The sequence below is a fragment of the Bison bison genome, unplaced genomic scaffold, assembly GCF_000754665.1.
Source record: "Bison bison bison isolate TAMUID 2011002044 unplaced genomic scaffold, Bison_UMD1.0 scf7180017864109, whole genome shotgun sequence".
Classification (NCBI taxonomy): domain Eukaryota; kingdom Metazoa; phylum Chordata; class Mammalia; order Artiodactyla; family Bovidae; genus Bison; species Bison bison.
The window spans coordinates 277,578-301,273 of record NW_011494681.1 but is presented as its reverse complement, the minus strand read 5'-3'; the positions used below and the strand labels follow the sequence as shown (position 1 = coordinate 301,273).

Here is a 23,696-nt window from a genome sequence, read left to right as displayed (position 1 = left end):
TTGTCCATTATAAATTTACTGATGTCACAATTTCTCCTCATATTATCTCAGTTCATGAAATGATTATTTGGCCCAGTCAAATTTGTCATAAAAGTATAAATACTTTAGAAAAATGTTTACAACAATGTATCTAGCACAACAGCTGTTTCAAGTTTCTAAGTCTGACAATCTTAACAAAAAGTAAGACAAGAGAAGAGGAACTCTGATACAGAATGAGTGAATTTTAGACACAAATATCTGGATTCTAGAATTTAAAACAGTTTATGAAGTAAAATTGATATTTTACTTCATAAACTGTTATAAATTTTTTCATTTAGCAGAACTAAAATTGAATAACTATATTCAATTTTAGTTCTGCTAAATGAAAAAATTGTAACAGTTTGAACTATTACTTAGCAACCAAACCACTGCCTCTTGGGACAGGAGAAAATAAAATTAACTTTAAGACCTTATTCCTTTGAGAAAGGGAGGAAGCAAGAAAAACTTGCCAACAATTTTCTTCCTAATAAAAATGCTTATGACACCTGCATTAGTCTATTTAAGCCTCAGGGAGTTAGACATGGGTTATCCTGACTTTGCCAGTAACTAAAGATGTGATTTGGGTAAATTTACATATCCCTTTGGGTCTTAGTTTTTCCTCTTATAAACAAAAAGATGATCTGTAAAGGTCACTTACATATCAGAATTTCTGTAATCTTCCAATATGGTTAAAAAAAATTTTTATACACATGAACATATGTATATATTCACCTGCACACATACATATCTTGATACCAGTCCGAATCTCTGTTTTAGTTAGTTCTAAAGAAAACTTTAAAACTTTGTATTAAATACTATTTCTTGGTAATCAGACTTGTAGCGTTAAGAATTAAAAAAAAAAAATCATTAGTTTATTTTTATAGAACTATTTTCAAATATAATTTATAAATAGAAAATTCAAGGTATAGTCAGACGAGAAGACTGTCATTTAAAAGACAGTTACTCAGTTACCAAGAGAAAGGGGCACACCATGCACCAGAAGGCCACACAGGGAAGCCCAGAGTGGGTGAGGAGGCAGAGGGACAGAGAGGAAATGTGGACAAGGGCCTTTATTGTGGTTTCCACAAAAAGGAAAAGGTGTGAGTTAGGAGAAACAGAGGCAGGGGAACAGGCTTGGGATTGGCCAGTTTGAATAATTTCAAATGGCTCTGGGGCATAAGGGCTGTCCTTTATTGTGTGGTACCTGGCCCTGTGACTAGAGTAGGTAGACAGTAGCCTGAAGCATGAGGGCCACAAAGATTGTGGTTGGTTGGGAGTAGCTCTGCAGTGGTTTGTATTTGAAAAGCACACTCAAGGTAGAGTTGCTTTCTATCTCCAGGAACTTCTTAACCCTGGAAAGGGCAGTGCCTTCAGGATCAGTGAGGCCCCAGATGTCAAAGCATCAAAAAACAGAAAATAAAACCCACAGTTTACACAACCCACTTAAGCTAACAGAGCAGTCTCACTTCTTTCTGGCTGCTGCTAAGTTGCTTCAGTCGTGTCCGACTCTGTGCGATCCCAGAGATGGCAGCCCACCAGGCTTCCCCATCCCTGGGATTCTCCAGGCAAGAACACTGGAGTGGGTTGCCATTTCCTTCTCCAATGCATGAAAGTGAAAAGTGAAAGTGAAGTCGCTTAGTTGTGGCCGACTCTTAGTGACCCCATAGACTGCAGCCTACCAGGCTCCTCCGTCTATGGTATCCTCCAGACAAGACTACTGGAGTGGGGTGCCATTGCCTTCTCTGTCACTTCTTTCTACTGGGTATTTATTGAATACTTACTGTATTACCAGAACTGTGGTTTATGGTGCAGAAACAAAAATGAACATGTAATAGACAATGAGACTGCAAAATGCTAAACACATACATATTGATTTAGAAGAAAAGCATTAAGGATAAATTTATAATAATAATAATTCACATCCAAATTTTTGGTATTTACCAAATATTTTGTGACAAATACAAATGTTTTGGTATTTACCAAACATTTTTACATGTTACTGCATTTAATTCTCAGAAAAACCCAGTGTAGTAAGCATTTTGTTATCTTCATTTTACAGGTGATTACAACTATGGCTTAAGAATGCTAAAAGCCATCCTTTAGCATTGTCATGTCACAGACAGTACCTGGCAGACCAGGGTACTGAGGGCAGGTCTTGACTCCTGTCTGTTTCACCTGCACCACATCTCCTTCATTTTAAGTTAAACCTATAGTATTCTTATGCAGAAAGGAATAGTTAACTATGCCTAAACAATGAGGATTGACTGCTCGATGGCCTTTACTATAACAACTGGGCTAACATACTGAAAAGCATGTAGGATTCTTAAGAACATAAAATAAATAAATAAATAAATAAATCTTTTACTAGTGGTGCTTTTAAGTCATATTTAAAGGTACAATTTTTTTTTTTTAAACTTTGGTATAATAGCTGAGTGCCAGACTTTCTACAACCTTTAAAGACTTGATTACTGATTACCAAAACAACTCTTTAGTTTCTCAGTAATCATGTGGAATATAAACTTTTAAAAGTGTTTCTACAAATTCAAATTAACTTTTTACCAAATGAAATCCAAGCAAATATTATATTAAAATTTTTTTAAATGCATTTGTTTTAAAAATCCTGTCTCGTTATATATTATTTAATTTTAAAAAATCCCTCATAGAAGTCATTCTACAAATGCATCCTGACATCAGCACAACCCACCATTTAAAGAAGCACTTTCTTCCCAAGGTAGCATCTGGATTCTAAATTAAACTCCCCTTTACTACCCTGGTGGCTCAGACGGTAAAGCATCTGCCTACAATGCGGGAAGACCCAGGTTCGATCCCTGGGTTAGGAAGATCCTCTGGAGAAGGAAATGGCAACCCACTCTAGTACTCTCGCCTGGAAAATCCCATGGACAAAGGAGCGTGGTAGGCTACAGTCCATGGGGTCGCGAAGAGTCGGACACGATTGAGCGACTTCACTCACTTGCCAATAGTTGTGAGGCTGAAAATGGAGTTCTTCCTACTTTAATATCCCAAGCAGAAAATTCTAAAGTTCAAGCAGATGAAAATACAAGTGGTCCTGTGAGATCTCTTTGTGGACTACAAATCAGATGTCATATTCTTCACCTTCTAGCATAAGAAGTAAGACATTTTCTCCTTTGAAACTGAGACAAAAAAGATCCACCTAATTCTTCTACTTTTAAATTTGTAGATTTTACACTATTTTCCATGGGGCAGGCTGACTAGAAACCTAAGGCATGAGGTGCTAAGGTAATAAAACAGTCAGGTCTGTCGGGATGGTTACTGTAAAGTTAGAAATCAGGAAGGGAGCAAAAACGACAGTAAAATCTCTGGCTTGAACATCAGGAACTAGTTTCTGAAAGGCTAGGAGGTAACACCACCTAAGAGGGTTCTCACCAGTATTTATTCTCACAAGGCTATCTTGCTGCTTGTCAGCTATTGAGAAGCTCAGGTCCAGGCAAGCACACTTCCTGTCTTAAAGGGCAGCTGGTCTCTAGCCAGGCATCTTCAATGTCTGTATCTACTGGCAAGGGCATTCTGAGTAGTCATAGGAGGTCCCAGATGGCAATATGAATGCCCCAGGGTTTAGGGGCCTGGCCCTCATCTCTGCTGTTGTTGATGGCTAGGCATGCGTCTTATTTAAAAAGACGGCAGCAAATCATTTTCTAAAAAAAATCTGCAAATCCTTAGTAATGACTCAAACTTTGATAAATGACCTTCTTTAAAGGGCAATAGCATAGATTCAATATTAGATTTGATTTCAAAGATTTGCCAAAACAAGAACAAACTCTGACATTTTGACATACTGACATATTCAGAGTTTTACTCCAAAAAGTAATTAATTTGATTTAAAAACTAGAAATATTGTTAAATGATATTTTTCCTGAATTTTCCTCTTGGTTCACTGAAATAAAATTTAAGTGCAAATTTGTTTCCATACATTTGTGTTTAAAATGATAGAATTTTAATACTAAACAAAAATACCTCATATATTTCATTTTACAAAATACATATATATACATATATTTAATTGTAACAAAAGGAAAAAAGATTTCTTAAATATATCATAGTTACCTCTACTCATCACAAACTGCTTATGGGATGAAACATGTTTGCCTTACAGTTTGAAAATTATACACAGTTATCACTGCCAGCTCAGATAGCTGCCAAAGAATCCTTTTAAAAAGCACTGAGAGCTGTCTGAATACTTTCATTTCAACAATTAAGTTTTCTTTGTGACTTGGTTTGAGGGTGGAGTATGAGGAGGTCTGCTAATTTTTTAGGATTACCCCCAAATGGGTTGGTATCCTTAATTACAGGGTAGAGTTAGGGAAACAAGGAAGGTGATGAACAGGTCCACAGGTATAGAATATAATCCCCTTATGTAAATGTGTATATATAAATTGTACATACACAAACTCAAAGACAGACAAAATGAACTCAATCACATCTTTTGAAAATACACACTAAATTTACTCCATTCGCATATACTATAAATTTACTCTGGTATATCAAACTCTTATAAAATGTAAATTAGCATTTAATTCTCTTTGGTACTTTGTTTCTTTAAAACTGAGGTGGGGGGGCACTTTTAAAACTTTTTCATGGTAACAGCTTCCTTGTCCCTAAGGACTTAAATATGATTAACAATCAAACAGTAATTTTGAGTCTAGGTGGAATCTGAATTCTTTCCCCCAAATCCCCATGTTAATTCTGCAACACTGGGCAAGTTCTTTACCATTTCTAAGCCTTAATTTCTCTCATCTCTAAAAAAAGCTATAACCTAAGATTGATACAAAACAAACCTCATGTCGCACAAAGTATAGGTTCCATCAGAAGAGAAGAATATGTCTGTTTTGTTTCCCCAGCACCTAGAACAACGTGCAGTACATGGAGGCAGATACTCCAAGTATCTTGTTTATTATTTATCCACTAAACAACCATAATAAATTTATAGCATCACTCTTGTCAAATGACTTAATGCTACATAAAAATGACATGCAGAATTATCTGAACAATACACATTCTATACATATAATTCCTATGATCTCTGGGTTTTTTAAAGTTATTTTTTAATAATACTTACTTCAGAAAGTAGATAAACTTGTATCTGTACTGACATGTCACATCCTGATCAAGAAGCAAGTCATGAAATATAGGCCTTATGGTATACCTTTCAGTATGCTTGATAACTGTTACTAATTTTGTATTAATATAATTAAATATCAGTGTGTATAAATTAATATAACAGACATTAATTATCAATATATGCTGATATTGGGTTGGTCAAAAAGTTCATTCGAGTTTTCCCGTAACACTGTATGCTTCTGCTGCTGCTAAGTTGCTTCAGTCATGTCCGACTCTTTGCGACCCCATGGACGGCAGCCCATCAGGCTCCCCCGTCCATGGGATTTTCCAGGCAAGAGTACTGGAGTGGGGTGCCAACCTTCTCCAATAACACTGTATAAAAAAGACCAAATTAAATTTTGGCCTAACCCGTATTTAATAATATTGCTTAATATAAAACTAACATATTAAATACTAATAGTAATAGTTTACAAATATTAATGAAAATGAAATAAGACTCCTCTATAGCTTATATTCTTAGAATCTGTTTTTCAAAATTCATTCAAAATCAGTTTACGGTACACATATATTTACTAAAGGAAATGTTCTTATTAGTTTCAAATTCCCTATCAACACCAAATACCGTAAAGCAATACATTTTTTAAAATTCTAATTCTCTCCATGGCACATATTTCCTGTGCCCCAAAGGTCGATAAACAGTAGAGGGCTCACCTAGAGATAGAGGCATCAGCGGCGTATCGAACATACTGTAACAATTACAGTAACATAACTTAAAATCATACTGCTTAGCTGTAAAGACAGTCCTGTTCACCTAGAACAGCCTTACGAAGTATTTCACTCACTAGCTGCCTAACATACTGGCTGTATGCCCTTGGCCAAGACACTAACCTCTGATAGCCTTGGTTTCCTGTGCTAAAAACTGAGGTCACCATCATTATCTGCTTCAGAGGACTGCCAAAATCAAATGAGTTAACATACATATAATGCTTAAGCACAGTATCTGACACTTTGAGACAATGAATTGTTTCCACAACTGATTACAGGAAATACACTGCATAGTACATGGGGAGTCTGTGGTGAGAGACAAGTGTAATGGTTACAGTGCCAGGGTTCTAGAGACAAAATGGGTATGGAGATTAGATGACCTTGAGCAAATTGTTTACCACTCTAGGCCTCAGTTCTTACACCTGACAATACTTAACTTTATAGGGTGTTCTAAAGAATAAATGAGTTAATATGTCAAGTGCTGCATACAGTATCTGGGATACTCTTAAACATGCAGTAAATGTGAGTTTAAATATAAAACAAACAATAAGGGTTAAAGAACACTTTTACTTCTTGTTTCATTCATGAAAGGAAACAATTATTTCTTTTCCTATTAGAACATTATAAAAGTGGAAGTTCAGCCCCATATATCATTCAATCTCATAAGCAAGGTATCAAGCCTCATAATACGGACACTGGCTACATATTTGCTGACTGAATTTATGGATGCAGTCTGCCAGCAGGGAGTCCACGAAATGGATGAAAGTCTATCAAGAGGTTACTAAAACCATTTACTGCCCTATCATTAAAATCAATTTAACTACTGACATCCTACCAATGAGGACAAAAGGTGAAATTCTAGAAATAAAAACACAATGTACTTTAACTTTATAAAACTATAAAACAAGTAATCAATAGGATTATTTATAAAATAAATTATTCCTTCAATAAGCATACTGTCATAGTTCATAGTATTTATGACAAATATCTGTCAAATGTCAGAGTTTCAAATTTAAATGTAGATTTAACTATATGGGAAAATGGGTAAGATTTATAAACCACTTTAAGTGTAATTGTTTATCCTATATAAATTCTGTTAGTACATGTCATCATATGTATCTAATCTCTTCCCCTTTCTTCTTCTCCCTCAGGTCCCTGACCTAGACACCCTCAACTGTAACAAGGATTTCCCACCCTCCCGCCCAATCCCACACCAGGCACAGGAGGCACCCACTTACCACAGCACAGATCACTATCTGGTTCCTATACTTCTGTGCAAAAGCAGCTCCGCTTCTGTGAACAAAAAGCTGTGGTGACTTGACTCATTATTTACACAACTGGACTAAACTCTCTTGGGCCACATTATGAAGTACCTACATGATAACTTCTGAGGGACAGAAGCAACCCTGAGACTTTAAATATCTTTGACTTGGCCTTAAAACTTTCCTTACTAAGATTCTCATCTGCAACTGTCTCTCAAAAGAATTAGATGAATGAAACAATTAGATATGCAAGTTCCTCTTTTATTTCGTTTTACTAAGCACTTTTTCTTTTATAATCATAAACTCATTCCTTTTCAAGTATGCATCCTGACTCTCATCCCAAGGATCTATCCATCCCATTATTCTATGAAATCAAAGCTTTCCTCCACCTGTATGCCTTCCCTGAGTTCAGTATCAGGATTGTATGTACGGAGCAATGTTCCCTGATGTGTGAAACAGAAAAAAATCATAGCTCCTGTGGTTTTTACAGGAGGTTTACAATTCAACTTTAATGTATAATAATGTTCCTTTAGCTAAGCCTAAATTCTGCATTGTTTATAGAAGACTCTTTAACTGCATTTCCAACATGAAAAATCCAACATAACTTGAAATGACAGTCCTCATCCCAACCTTGCAAACTTTCCTTTTAAGGTCCTGCTCAGTTGTTAACCCTCTCCATGAAAACACTCCCAGAACTATACAAGCAAGTCTTTCCTTCCTCTGGGCTTCCGGAACACCTCATCGACAGCCTTTACAAACCACGCTGTACTTTAATAAACTATATATTCATCATATTCCATTCAGTCTGAGATGCAAATGATAAGAAAGAAAAACAATTTTGCTAATTAAACTATGACATGCCTTTGATTATGAGGTGCATTTCAATTTCCAAGATGTTAAATTGTTAAAAAAAAAATCACGTCTTTGAAACAAAGTGATTCGGAAGGTTCCACAATAGGGAATATACTGTTAGGGAGGCAAATTTCTCACTTCATCTTTGGTGTCTCAATGTCTATTACCGTACTTAATACAAAATAGAAAAAAGAAACCAGCAAACCTGATGTTTTTACGTAATCCCTTCACACTTATTTCATGTCACCATTCTGTGTATTAAAGAGAGGTTCAACAAACTATCTTTTCTATTAAGCAAGTTCATTGCCATAGCCTTTATCAACACCATTGTGAATTCACTGTTAAATTACCCCAATAACATCCTTTCTTCTAGGCTCCTAATTTCTAACTTCTCCACACTTTTATCTATAGAGAAATGCTCTAACAGCATCATTTGCAAAACTTTCCATTCAATGCCTTCTATCCACTAGGTTCATGTTTTTCAAAATTATTATTACTTTGGCAGAATCTCTTCTTCAAACAAAATGTTAAGTACACAATCCAAAAACACACAGAACTTCTCTGGCTGCAGCAGGGGTGGCAGGCTGTGCACTGGGCGTGCCTGAGCTGTTCTGGGAGGCCACTGTGCCTCTATGAAGCACGCAGATGAGAGAACACAACTCTCTCTGTTAGCTGTAAGCTTCCCTGTGAGGACTTTCCCCTTTTCATTCCAAGTTCAGCTGGCTTAACACATCCTCTCTCTTCACCTTTCTACCCTCGAAGTTTCAAATACTTACTTCCTAAACCAATCTTCACCACAGAAAGCATTCCTTGTTTACTGCAAACCTCTAATCTCACTTGTCTCTGAACTCTCCCAGTTGTTCCCCTTACCTCAAAACCCAGCAGTTAAGGGTAAACTCTCATATACAACTGCAGCAGTCATATATAGTTTCATGTATCTAAGCCTTATCTCCCTAACATAAGTACCCTTTAAGACAAGTACTTTCAGAGCTTGCAGAGACAGCATGCAGCACACATTTAGTTCTTACTACACTGAAATACACTGCTTCTTTTCCACCTGCACATACACCCTTCCCCATATCCTTAGTTGCACTTCACCATGGCTTTCAGATACCCCTTTTATACATATCTCTCTTTTAATTCTGATCTTTTTAAAATATTTTTTAATTGATTGAAGATTGCTTTATAATATTGGTTTGATTTCTGTCATAAATCAATATGAATTAGCCATAGGTGTACATATGCCCCCTCCCTCTTGAATCTCCCTTCTACCTCCCGTCCATTCCCACACCTCTAGTTTATTACAGAGCTCCAGTTTGAGGTCCCTGAGTCATACAGCAAATTCCCATTGGTTATCTACTTCTAATCTTTAATTCAAGCTAATATCCATATTGAAAACTACTTATTTTCCAACTTTACTATCTCATATTCTTCTGGTGAGTGAGAGTTGCTATGTATTGGTTTTTTACTAGGCTACCAACTTCCATACACGATTTTCTTTACAATATCCAAACCCTTCTTATACACTTTATCTGATCTGATCTTTGCACATCTATGACGTAAAAAGGGAAGGAATTAATTACACTATTTTACAAATGAAAAAAAGGATTAATGCTCCAATTATAACATGTTTGCCCTGGATGGAACAGCTAACAGAGAGCAGTGCCCACCAATAAAAAAGTTCTACTTCCCAATTCTGTTGTATTATATGTTTTAAAATATCATTTTCTACTGCTGCCTGAACATCCCCACAAGTAGGCTGTGAGCACCGCACCCAGGCAGTCAGGTGTACCAATGTGATAAGGGTGGCTACTGCCATGAGGTTCCCCCCTACCTTCCCCTGTGACTGAGCAACATTTAACCACACCAATGAAATCCCCTCACACCCTGATCCCCCAATAAAGGCATCTGCCTATGGGTTCTTGTCCTCTCTGCTCCCCACCTCCTAGTTTGAGCCAGCTTCCTTGACATCACCTCCCATGTGACTCTTTCTCAGTGCACACTGACTGTTTCTCTAGGACCTGTGTGTATAATAAACTTTTTTTCCTGGGCCTCTCTTGTGCCTCTTCTGGCTGCAAATGACTGATGATCACCTAAAAGAACAAAATACCTGTGATCTAGGAAGCCTCTCAGTACATGTATCTGCAGTAACAATAAACCTACTACCTGAACTACACCTCTGATCAAGTCCAGATAGTCTCCACTTATAACTTTATTGGGGCTTCCATGGTGGCACAGACAGTAAAGAGTCTGCCTGCAACATGCAAGACTTGGGTTCTATTACTTGGTTGGGAAGATCCCCTGGAGAAGGGAATGGCTACCCCTCCAGTGTTCTTGGGCTTCCCTTGTGGCTCAGCTGGTAAAGAAACCGCCTGCAGAGAGGGAGACCTGGGTTCTATCCCTTGTTCGGGAAGATTCCCCCGGAGAAGGGAATGGCTACCCACTCCAGTATTCTTGCCTGGAAAATCCCATGGATAGAGGCACCAGTCCATGGGGATGCAAAGAGTCGGACACAACTCAGTGACTAACAACACACCTAACTTTACTACCACGCCTAAGGCAAAGAGAACCTTCATCTATCTCAATTACTGCTTTTTCTATTCCAAAGGGTCTAGGGCCTCAAGTGGTTTTTAAGCACCTTTGAGCTAAATATTCTAAGCCAGAAAGAAAGACCTACTGGGTTTGCTCACTACACAGAGCACATTAACAGACTGGAAGTTCTAAGTACTTCCCACAGTTTAAACTATATCAGGATCCTAGATTTTCCAACTGCTCTCCAAGTCCACTCAAGAAAAAGTAATCCCACTGTTCATACTAAAGTGACATTATCAGATATATGACTATGGTTAAAGTACTGAGATAAAATATCCTAACTATAAATTCAATGTTGGGCACGTCAGTGTATGCTTAAAACCCTAATGCTTTGGTGGTCACCTAACAGAAGTACAAATAACAGGAAAATGGCATCTAAGGCCACAAGCATTAAGTCTAACAAATAATGAAGAACAGAAAACTATTAATTTATGAACTAAAGCATTACATTACTTAATAGGAATCATCTTAATCACACTGCCTTTGTAATAAGAAAAATGGTAAACGTGACTCTCAACCCCTACCTCCCCCAACGAAATCCCTACTTAATCAATCACGTAAGCTTAACAAGACTTATAGAGAGCTCTCACCACATGCTGGATCTAAATACCCAGAATAGACTATGTACTCAAATATTCATAGAATCCTAAATTTTAGAATTAGAAAACTCACAGATTATCTAGTCAAACTTTCTATACAATATAAAAAATTCTTCTATATTTTAGGGTCTCTGATAGATGGGCACCCAGCCTCTAACACTAGGAAGATCACCACTTCATGAAACAAACTATTCCATTACCACACAGGGTTGTGTTATGTGTGAAAGTCACTCAGTCATGTCTGACTGTTTGTAACTCCATGGACTATACAGTCCATGAAATTCTCCAGGCAGGTATACTGAAGTGGGTAGCATTTCCCTTCTCCAGGGGATCTTCCCAACCCAGGGATGGAACCCAGGTCTCCTGCACTGCAGGCGGGTATGTGTATATACATATACTGATTCTACTGGTGTCCCAGGGACAGAACATAACAGAACACAATTAAAAACGCTCTTCACGTATCTAAAGAAGGTGTCACACTTTCTCTTTTCATTTAATAATAATCCTCCCTCTCTGATTATTGTTAGTATGAAATGCTTTCCACACTTTTCAACCTGGGAACCTTCTTGATATGCTTGCCAGTTTGTCACTGTCCCATTTAAAACGTGCCACATCCAACATCGCATATGGTCTGATAAGGACAAAATACAGGAGCTTCACTAACTCTTAGTTTGTGGTAAGCCGATAAGTCATCTCCATATGTCCTGCTACCACACCACTTTTCCACCTTGTAGGTATAAAATCATGCCCCCCACCCGTCAACTTTAAATAGAGGATCCTAACTGTTACATTTCCAAGTTTGCTGGCATATTGAGGGCAGCACTTTCACAGTATCATCTTTCAGGATTTGAAATAGCTCAACTGGAATTCCATCATCTCCACTAGCTTTGTTCGTACTGATGCTTTCTAAGGCCCCCTTGACTCACATTCCAGATGTCTGGCTCTAGGTGAGTGATCACACCACAGTGATTATCTGGGTCGTGAAGATCTTTTTTGTACAGTTCTTCTGTGTATTCTTGCCACCTCTTCTTAATATCTTCTGCTTCTGTTAGGTCCCTACCATTTCTGTCCTTTATTGAGCTCAACTTTGCATGAAATGTTCCCTTGGTATCTCTGATTTTCTTAAAGAGATCTCTAGTCTTTCCCATTCTGTTGTTTTCCTCTATTTCTTTGCATTGATCACTGAGGAAGGCTTTCTTATCTCTCCTTTCTATTCTTTGAAAGATGATGCTGTGAAAGTGCTGCACTCAATATGCCAGCAAATTTGGAAAACTCAGCAGTGGCCATAGGACTGGAAAAGGTCAGTTTTCATTCCAAGCCCAAAGAAAAGGCAATGCCAAAGAATGCTCTAACTACCGCACAATTGCACTCATCTCACACGCTAGTAAAGCAATGCTCAAAATTCTCCAAGCCAGGCTTCAGCAACACGTGAATCGTGAACTTCCAGATGTTCAAGCTGGTTTTAGGAAAGGCAGAGGAACCAGAGATCAAATTGCCAACATCTACTGGATCATCATAAAAAAGCGTTCCAGAAAAACATCTATTTCTGCTTTATTGACTATGCCAAAGCCTTTGACTGTGTGGATCACAATAAACTGTGGAAAATTCTTCAAGAGATGGGAACACCAGACCACCTGACCCGCCTCTTGAGAAACCTAGATGCAGGTCAGGAAGCAACAGTTAGAACTGGACATGGAACAACAGACTGGTTCCAAATAGGAAAAGGAGTACGTCTAGGCTGTATATTGTCACCCTGCTTATTTCACTTCTGTGCAGAGTACATCATGAGAAACGCTGGGCTGGAAGAAGCAAAGCTGGAATCAAGATTGCCAGGAGAAATATCAATAACCTCAGATATGCAGAGGATACCACCCTTATGGCAGAAAGCGAAGAGAAACTAAAAAGCCTCTTGATGAGAGTGAAAGAGGAGAGTGAAAAAGTTGGCTTAAAACTCAGCATTCAGAAAACTAAGATCATGACATCTGGTCCCATCACTTCATGGGAAATAGATGGGAAAACAGTGTCAGACTTTATGTTTTTGGGCTCCGAAATCACTAAAGATGGTGATTTCAGCCATGCAATTAAAAGACGCTTACTCCTTGGAAGGAAAAGTCATGACCAACCTAGATAGCGTATTCAAAAGCAGAGACATTACTTTGCCAACAAAGGTCCGTCTAGTAAAGGCTATGGTTGTTCCAATGGTCATGTACGGATGTGAGAGTTGGACTGTGAAGAAAGCTGAGTGCTGAAGAATTGATGCTTTCAGCTGTGGTGTTGGAGAAGACTCTTGAGAGTCCCTTGGACTGCAAGGAGATCCAACCAGTCCATCCTAAAGGAGATCAGTCCTGGGTGTTCATTGGAAGGACTGATGCTGAAGCTGAAACTCCAGTACTTTGGCCACCTCATGGGAAGAGTTCTAATTGGAAAAGACCCTGATGCTGGGAGGGACTGGGGGCAGAAGGAGAAGGGGACGACAGATGATGAGATGGCTGGATGGCATCAGCGACTCAATGGACATGAGTTTGGGTGAACTGTGGGGGTTGGTGATGGACAGGGAGGCCTGGTGTGCTGCGACTCATGGGGTCGCAAAGAGTCGGACACGACTGAGCGACTGAACTGAACTGTTACATTTTCGTTGCTAGTTCTGGTTCAGCATTCTGGTCCAGCATTCTGGTCTAGTAAGAGCACCATCTTAAAGGAAATCAGTCCTGAATATTCACTGGAAGGACTGATGCTGAAGCTGAAACTCCAATACTTTGGCCACCTGATGTGAAGAACTGACTCATTTGGAAAGACCCTGATGCTGTGAAAGATTGAGGGTAGGAAAAGGGGACAACAGAGGATGAGATGAGTGGATAGCATCACTGACTCAATGGACATGAGTTTGAGTAAACTCCAGGTGTTGGTGATGGACAGATAAGCCTGGCGTGCTGGAGTCCATGGGGTTGCAAAGAGTCGGACACAACTGAGCAACTGAACTGATCTGAAGATCACTTGGCATCTCCATTCTATGCCCTCTCATAATTATTAGCAATACCCCCTAGCTTGGTCTCATCTCTGAATTCAGTAATCCTTAGGTATGAAATTTGAAAAAAAAAAGTTCAACAGGACTGTATCAAGTATAGAATCCTATGCCACCATACCAGAGACCTTTACTGAGGAACACAGCCAACATTTTTTCACATAATAATCAGGTACAAGCCTTTAAAGAAATCATGACTATCAATGCTGAAATCAAGATACACTGTGTTGATGTTATTTCCTTTGTATACTCATCCAGAAATTCTAAAGCATGAATTTGTGAACCTAGTTCTTTGGCGAACCCACACTGGCTCCCAATGATTTCTGAATTCTTTTCAATATTCAGAAAGCAACTATTCCATAATTCATTAAAGGACTCTGTTATGGGCAGTTATCAAGCTCATCTGTCTATTGTGTGGGGTGTTTTCAAAAAGTGAGGCGCTTATTCATGCTCAACGTTTCCATGATGTGTAACTTTTAAGTTATTGATATGGCCTGAGATGAAGCCTGAAAGTTCCTTCTGACCTTAGGATAGCATTCATCTGGATCATACGGATTTCCAAAGAGAAACTAAACGTCTCCTATCTCCTCACTTACCTTGAATAAATATCTCAGAGTGACTTACAGCTCTAGTCATTTCCACTGGAACTGCATTTTCCTCACTGGTTAACAGAAGCCAGGTGGATGGAGAAGCTCTGCCTCTGCTTATTACACCAGTTTGGTCAAGCAACGACTGTGTGCTACACAGCAGGTTATCATCAGTTATCTCTTTTATATATACTATTTCATATATATCTGTATGTATATGTCAATTCCAAGCTCCCAATTTATCCTTCCCCCACTTTACCCCATGGTAGCCATACGTTTCTTTTCCACATCATTTGTACTGTCTTTCAGATTCCATATGAGATTATCTGTAAAATAAGCACAATAATCTCAACAATACTGTGGGATATACTGATATAAATACCTAGCATCTATCACATACTAGGAAAACAATGTTTGTTTCCCTCCTCAAATCTCATTTCAAAAAAAAAATTCTAACTAGAGTTAGAACTTTCTTATCTACATATAGCATTTACTAATCTCTTTAGTTCTGAAATTGCTCTTCCAAGAAGGGACAAAAAATTACTACTGAGGTTTCACCATTAAAAACAACAACAGAGAGACAGAGAATTGTGTTTTTCACCAATGCTGCATTCAATATATTAACACTGAATATCAGGGATAATAGACACAGTCTATGTAGAAGACAAGGCAAGCTGGATACTCTCCCTTTATGGTCCCTAAACCTCAGTTGCATTTACTCATTACCAAGCAAAAGATTCTGGAGAAGGCAATGGCACCCCACTCCAGTACTCTTGCCTGGAAAATCCCATGGATGGAGGAGCCTGGTAGGCTGTAGTCCACGGGGTCGCTAAGAGTCGGACACGACTGAGCAACTTCCCTTTCACTTTTCACTTTCATGCATTGGAGGAGGAAATGGCAACCCACTCCAGTGCTCTTGCCTGGAGAATCCCAGGGTCAGGGGAGCCTGGTGGGCTTCCGTCTATGGGGTCGCACAGAGTCAGACACGACTGAAGCGACTTAGCAGCAGCAGCAACCAAAAGATTCGGTTAACAAAGGCAGAAATACAGGAGAAAGACAACTCAAGCAGAAGCCAAGGTTCTAGTCCTCACTTTGCCACAAAATACAAGAAAATCACTTAAGCTTTCTAAACTTCAGGCTCTTTTGTTCTAAAATACCGCTAGGGGATGCGGGAGGAGGAAGAACGCTCAGTTATCTTTAGGTTATCTGTGTTAACTACAGCTTTAGTACGGCTTTATCTCACCACACATACTTACACTAGCAACAGGTTTCCTTTGCCACAACTTGCTCATTCACTAGATAACAAAATGACAAGCATAAGGAGTATTCAATCTTACTCATCCCTAGATCAGAAGAGTACAGGAGAGCCCACATGGACATCTGGATATGGTCTGATATCAGGCCAGGTTGCCCCTTTTACTGTCAATTCTTACTACGTCATCCCTAAAAGTATGCAACATAGCACTGCAAAATCTCTGACCCATGTTTCTGCTTTCACTTATAACAGTAAAAACACAGAATTCCTTTATAAATAGACTTTAACAGCAAAAATGAAAGGGCAGCTGGTGAGCAATAATCTTAAAGACCATTTCAAGCTAAAAGTTTATCATTTGCAAATCTGTTATTTGTACAACTTTTCCCCATCTTTTTGCTTAATCAAGCTTCCTTTCTTCTTCAACTTGTTTTTATGCCAGCTCCAATATTTAAGCATTACTTGTTATATATTCCCTGATTTAGATCTGAAAAGCAGATGATTAACACTCTATTTTCCCTCACTCTATTGTCTTGAAATCCCTCCCAAAGATGCCCTTTTAAAAAATTAATGTGGCTCTACACGAGTATTTTATCTTCCATGAAAAACTTAAAAATAGGCAACGATATTGTTATGTCATCATCAACAGATCTTAAAGGTCATGCTATACATCTTATAATGGGTAAAACCAACTTGGTAGTTCAGAATCCAAATCACTTGTACAGGGCACAAGATGTAAGTTTCTTAATGAATGCCAATCTATAACAAAGAGTATTAGAAGATTTTACAAAAAGAAAATTACAGGAATAAATATGACTTCTCTGAAAAAGGAAATAACACAGGAGACATATGCATACAAATAGATACATATATGTTTATCTATGTACATATACATATGTGTGTATATGTGCATAACATATGTGTATACATTATTTAAGATGCCTACTAGGGAAATCCAAACTAATATATCATATGGCAGAGGAAAACCATATTTGTATTAAATGTCTAGTCAATTTTCTACTTTTACTAGCTCTGGAAAAAGGTTTGGTGTAAGAAGTTGATTCTACTGGATTAAACTAGGTCTTTGAATTAAATATAAATGTCAACTATTTTGTTTGGCCTCTATTTTCACCAACAGTGACTCTATTTTCACCAAAACTGACTCTTCCATTTCAGGTTCTGTTAATCCGAAGGTTTTTTATTTTAAATCTCCAAAGAAGTAAAGGAAGATAAAGAAAGAGAGTTCCTGAAGTGACAGCATTTCCTGTCTGAACTCCCTTTATGCAAGAATATGCACAGAAATTTTAATTTCTACTAAAACTGACAAAGAAATATCCATCTATCAAGCAAAAGCATGATCTATTACCATATATGATCAGGGCCAAAAATAAATCAAATTGCTGGCCAGTGCAAGTTAATTACTAATGAAATCAATGATCCCTACATGTTCTAAATTACTTAAAGAGAAATAACTCCTGAAGTTCATTTTATCAGGACACTTTGGCTACCAGAACACACTGCAAAGCAGGTAGTTCTTTTTTGAGGAAAACATCATCCATTATCCTCACTTAGTTAAAACAAAGGATATTCTTAAGCCAGCAGCATAACTAGTTCTTACTGTTGTTTTAGTTGCTAAGCTGTGTCCCACTCTGCGATCCCATGGACTGCAGCCCACCAGACTCCTATGTTCATGGGACTCCCCCAGCAAGAAGACTAGAGTGGGTTGCCATTTCCTTCTCCAGGTGATATTCCCAACCCAAGGACTGAACCCACGTCTCCTGTGTTGGCAGGCGGATTCTTTACCATTGAGCCTGAGAATCCCATGATTAGTTATTATATTTGCTCTTAACTTTTTTAAGAGGATTTCTCATCTTCTTCAAACTCCAAACTCTAACAAGGAAACAATACGGTTCATAGTAGGAGCACAAATATTTAGTTCCTACTGCAATTCTAGCTAGATGCTCAACCTGGAACTCAGGATTCAAGCTGAGACCAAATCACAGAAACACAAACTGAATAATTATCAAGGAAAGAAGCTCCTGTAGGGTATCATTAACATTGCTATTTCATAAAATCAAGTATGAAGCTCCTCAGCTTCAAATACTAGTTTCATTTGATTTATCTTGAATAATGTTTTTTAAAATTTTTCTGTCATATCATCCAGAACCTTTCCTATACTTTCTGAAGAACATCAGGATGGATGGTGGAGAACTCTTAGCCCCTTGTCTCGAGCTAGCCAATACATTCTGTCAAAGCTAAATCATTTTTTCAAGTCCTGGTAATAGCTGTTATGAATATTAAGAACAAAAATTTCCCATAAATTAAACAATACCACTGGAGGGGGGAGGGGCATGAAATAATCAAAAAGTACTAAAAAGCAAATGAGAACACAAAGTAAAAATCTGAACTTTCAGGACTCATTTATAGACGGGGAAATATCAGGTTCTTGCTGCTCATTCTCCCCTTTCCAGAGACAGGAAAGTACCTGGTGTACCACTCTTAATGTCTTAAATGCTCCAAGTCAAAACGAATGAAAACAGCCAATTCCTTAGCTTCATTAAAACCACTCCAGGGCTTCCCTGGTGGTTAAGCAGTAAAGAATCCGCCTGCGATGTAGGAGACACGGGTTCAATCCCTGGCCCGGGAGAATCCCACGTGCTACAGAGCAACTACTGCACCCGCAGTCTAGAGCCCAGGGGCCTTCGCTACTGAAGTCTGCGAGCCCAGAGCCCATGCTCCACCATGAGAGAAGCTACCGCAATGAGAAGCCAGAGCACTCTTAACTAGAGAGCAGCCTCCCACCCCCACCAGAGAGGCCTGCTTGCAGCAACGAAGACGCAGCAGAGTTAAAAATAAATAAAATTATAAAGAAAATAAAAAATGAAGCCCAGGGTGCCACTCCCAATTCTAAATTGCTATCTTCTCTATCACCATTTATACCTTAATTCAGCAAACATCTGTCAAACACCTATTATGCTAGGAAGTAAAGCAAAATCTGCAAACAAGACTCAGATTAACTGCACAGACTTGTTAAAAATCAGCATACATTTCTGGTCTTTATAGTATGGCTATCTTAGAACAACACAGCATAACTATTAAAAATTAACAAAATTTAAGATACTTGATTTTAGGAGAAAAAAATCCAACTACATAAAGCTCAAATTTTCTCATACAGATAAATGTCCCTCAAATCATATAAACTCTTTAAATAAAAAAATTACCCCAGAAAATGCAAGATTAAACACACCTACTAAGAGTGCTCAACACAGAGCTAGTTAATGTTTGTGGAATAAAAATTATGAATTGTACTTGCCACAGAAATCTATTCTCTGAGCCACTTATGAACTAGGCTCGAAACCCATCTCCTCCATATTTTGCCTTATCAGTAGTTCACGGCTGACAACTTGATCCCTGGTTCTCAAACTTTAATGAGATTTACAACCACCTGGAAAGTTTGTTTGAAATCCTTGATCATACTCCCTAAAAATTACAGTTTCAGAAAACACATTCTGCATTTACAATAATGTATCATTCAAGTGGGCTTCCCTGGTGGCTCAGATGGTAAAGAATGTGCCTGCAATGCAGGAAACCTGGGTTCGATCCCTGGGTTGGGAATGATCCCCTGGAAGAGGGCATGGCAACCCACTTCAGTATTCTTGCCTGGAGAATCCCCATGGATAGAGGAACCTGGTAGGCTACAGACCATTGGGTTGCAAAGAGTAGACAAGACTGAGTGACTAAGCACAGCACAGCAAGTGAATCTGAGGCGGTCAGAAGATCCTACTCTCAGTTATGCTGGTTTACCTTCACAAGAGGCAAAGAAAAAACTCTGGGTCCTAATTGGGATCAATGAGGGAAGAGAAAAACTGAACATTTCTAGCCAGAACTAAAAATTATTCAATTCTCTTAATTAAGCATAATTCACTAACTATATGCTTAATAGGCAAGATGAAATATAACTGAAACAACCTTTGCTTTGACAATACAAATTGTTATTCAACCCACCCAAAACAAACATTTTTCTGAAATAACGTATTGTCAATGTTCAGAAAAAGAGTAGAAACAAAGGAAGCTGAGGACTGTAATCCATAGAAACAGGCATGAAATTGTGCTGTAGTAGTTTTAGGGGGAAACGTACCACACTCAAAACACTCTGTGATTAGTTACTGTTCTGTCAATATAAAAGCCACTAGTCATGTGTTACTACTTAAATTAAAATTAAATACAGTCAAGTAAAATTAAAAATTCTTCTACCGCATTAGTCATAATATAAATACTCAATAGCCATATGTGGCTAGTGGCTAAATACTGGATAGAAGAGATATAGAACGTTTCCCTCGTCACAGAAAATTCTCTTGGATAACTCTGGCTTAGAGTTAAAGGGTATCTAAATAAAACATGTAACCTCCATTCTCCTGAATCAGAGAGCTCTATCTGACAACTTCTAAACTTTAAATATATAATTCTACTTTAGATAGTGACTGTAAAACAAGAACCCTAGCATAATTTATCTGCAACTTGTTTCAAGAAAAGTTATTCAAAAGTGGTATGTTTATTCATTTCTGATTCTCAAAATATAAATAATTTAACTAAAGAGGTCTTAAGTATCAGACACCAAAACCACAACTAGGTTTTCGTAATCAAATGAAAAGTGTTTAATTACTAGAAAACAAAAGGCATTAGGTGAAAAAGACTGATCCCAAAAGATTGAAACACTTAATAAGACTGGTTTTCCAACTACTTCAAAAGTTTCTATTCACATATGTAACAAATAACTACTTTATAACTGGTTCTAAAATGACCTTACAACAAATTCAAATTAGTGACATTTTACTATAGTTTTAATTGCTTTCCACCAATTTCACACTAAAAACTCCTATAAATAATTTAACCACCGTAGATTTTACTTAAAGGTAATTTTATAGGGGACTATTCACTTAAAAGTCCTGAGCAAATCTTGGTTTTTGCAGAAAAGTAGACAAAAAAGTTAATGAAACAATTTGCAACTCAATATCTCTCAACTGCACAAACATCTAGTTTTGTATAATAAAATGCACAAGCACGGGCAACAAGATGCAGAAGCGTGAGTAACAGAATTCAAACTGCAGCAGATCTGTAACTATTATTTCAGCTTTAAATCAACTTTCCCTTAAATAAGACATAAACATCACTTTGACTAGGGTTCTTTCAGAAAAGCTCAAGTATACATAAATTTGATCTCTAAATTACAAAAAAAAAAAAAAAGATTCTTATCCAAAAGTGCTCTGCAGAAAACAAAGTTTAGAAAACTTAACACATAAAACCTAACACTAAATACTGTAAACATAAATGGGTCATATTGATGGTAGTGAGTCTAATATTCCTGTGTACTTTAGCTTCTTTATGATCATCTGCTTACTTACAGGTTTACATCAAATCTAAGAGTCAGCAAAGGAAAGCAGTAACTTGTTACTAAAAACAGTATAAGAGGATCTTTAAAGATAAAGACTGTATAGTAACTTACCTGCCACACTGGTGATTGTAACTGGAACTCCTTGCACTTGAACGCCCGCAGCACCCAGGTTGGCAACACTCACTGTCTGAAGGTTAGGCACTGATGCAAGCTGGGCAGTATTCAAAGTTATTGGGGCACCAGCAACAGCCACAGGAGCAATCTGAGCAAGGGTTGTGCCACCACTTGAAGACACTGGGGTGATGGTTAATTGCTGGGATAACCCAGCATTCTGAACTTGCAAATTTGAAAGACTCTGAATATTCTGAACCTGTACAGTTTGCCAGCTGATTTGCCCTGAAGGTGTTAAAGTTGGAGCCCTGATAAGCACCTGAGTCGGATTTACTGCTTGAAGTTGAACATTCTGCAAAGGCTGCTGCTGGATGGTCTGAATCGTCTGCCCTGACTGGAGCTGAAAAGACTGGGGTGGAATAGCTTGAATTATCTGTTGCTGAGGCTGCTGGATCTGGATCTGTTGCAAGATAGGCTGGCCTACAATTTGCACCTGCTGAAGAGAATTTGATTGATCCTGTGTATTCTGTATTCCATTAGACTGAAGCTGACTGGAGCTCTGGGCTTCAGACTCTGTAGCAGCAGGTGTCTGAGAATCTTCAATGGTGCGTTCAGAACTACTGGCTGATGTGCTTGCATACTGGCCCGTATCTGCTGAACTTACTAACGTGTCACTGCTGGTCAGAGATGTTGATGCAGTGGTTGTACAGGTAGTGGAGGAGGAGGGAGATTCCGGCATACTGGCAGAAGCAGTGGTGGTGGTAGGTGTGGAAGCTAACTGACTCCCATTGGAAGTCCCACTCTCAGTAGTAGTAGCAGGCTGGCCAACCTGTGCAGTTCCTCCTCCAGCAGCCACACTGTTTATCACTGGCAAAGCTAAAGTCACTCCTCCAATGTTAATTGGTAGGGTTGTTACAACTTGAGCCTGAGTACCAGGAAGGGTCTGTAACTGCAGTGGTATTGAAACACCAGGTCTAATTTGGACTGGAACTGTCTGATTTGCCAGGTTTTGAGCAAGAATATTCCCAGAAGCTGTCCTGTTAGCAGCTGTGAGTATAGCTTGATTATTACCTGCAGAAATAAGCTGAATTTGACCCTGCAAATCCTGTAGAGATGAACTACTAGTTGGATTGATTTGAATTTGCTGACCTTCCACTGTTTGAAGTTGTGGAATCACTTGGTACTGTACACTACCACTTGGATTTTGTACTTGTATGACTTGAAACTGACCAGGGGAAGAAGAATTACCTGATTTAGTTTTTGTGGGAGATGCACTCCCATTATTACTGGTGGAAGAACTAGATGAACTAGAAGCTGGTTGAGAAATGTTATTTTCTTTTGACGCAGGAGGAGTGGAGGCAACAAGTTGCCAAGCATTCCCAGCAAGTTGTGTTGTTACCAGTTCTAGCTGTTGTGGTTGATTTTGAAGCTGCACCAATCCTTGGCTTGGATCTATAATAATTTGTTGTTGTCCAGTTGCTTGATTTTCACCAGGAGTCCCTATTTTGCTGCAAGTAGCTGCCAGTAAAGCCAGAGGAGAGGGCTGAGAGTCCTACCCAAAATGGGATAGTAAAAGGGAGAGGGGAAAAAAAAGTGGGAGGATTTAGTGAAGGCCAGTAGTTGGGAGGGGTTTGTTTATTTATTTATTTATTTATTTTGACAGCTCTACATTTCAGAACTTACTCAGGAAAAGGAAGAAATCTAAATATTAACAAAAGCAATAAGATACAGGAATAAGGAAGCAGGTCCCACAATATAAACTATAAATAACAAGAAATTTCTAACAAACTTTCTTGAAGTGTTATTTTACTAAACTCAAAACGCCCTTGGGAAAACACACACCTTTCTCTTATAGTCTGAGTTCCTGGTGGAATTTTAACCACGATATCCCAAACACGTGAAATCCGTATGAATTTACAATTTAACTTCCTTACTCTCAGAAAGATGCTTTGAGTGGACAAACATTTTTGTTCTGTTCTTCACTTCTGGGCATTTAAAGGGCATAACTCCCTCTTTCCCCTTACGTTTCGTGATGCCCTTTTTTTTTTTTTTTTAAAGTTTGCCTTTACCTGGGAGCCTGAGGTTTTGGGTTTTTTATTGTTATTCTCTGGCTCAGAGGTTTTCCCTCCTTCTGTAGCCATCGCCGC

General features: G+C 38.4%; 1 protein-coding gene across 1 annotated transcript in view; it reads right to left on the bottom strand.

The window, feature by feature from the left end:
* SP4 (Sp4 transcription factor) overlaps positions 1–23,696 on the bottom strand; it is an 82,243-nt gene extending 58,547 nt beyond the window's left edge. The window contains exons 1-2 of the mRNA XM_010839024.1: positions 23,619–23,696; positions 21,550–23,101 (exon numbers count right to left, since the gene is read on the bottom strand). Coding sequence (XP_010837326.1) covers positions 21,550–23,101; positions 23,619–23,690 — 1,624 coding nt within the window. The 5' untranslated portion in view covers positions 23,691–23,696. The remainder of the gene's footprint in view (positions 1–21,549; positions 23,102–23,618) is intronic.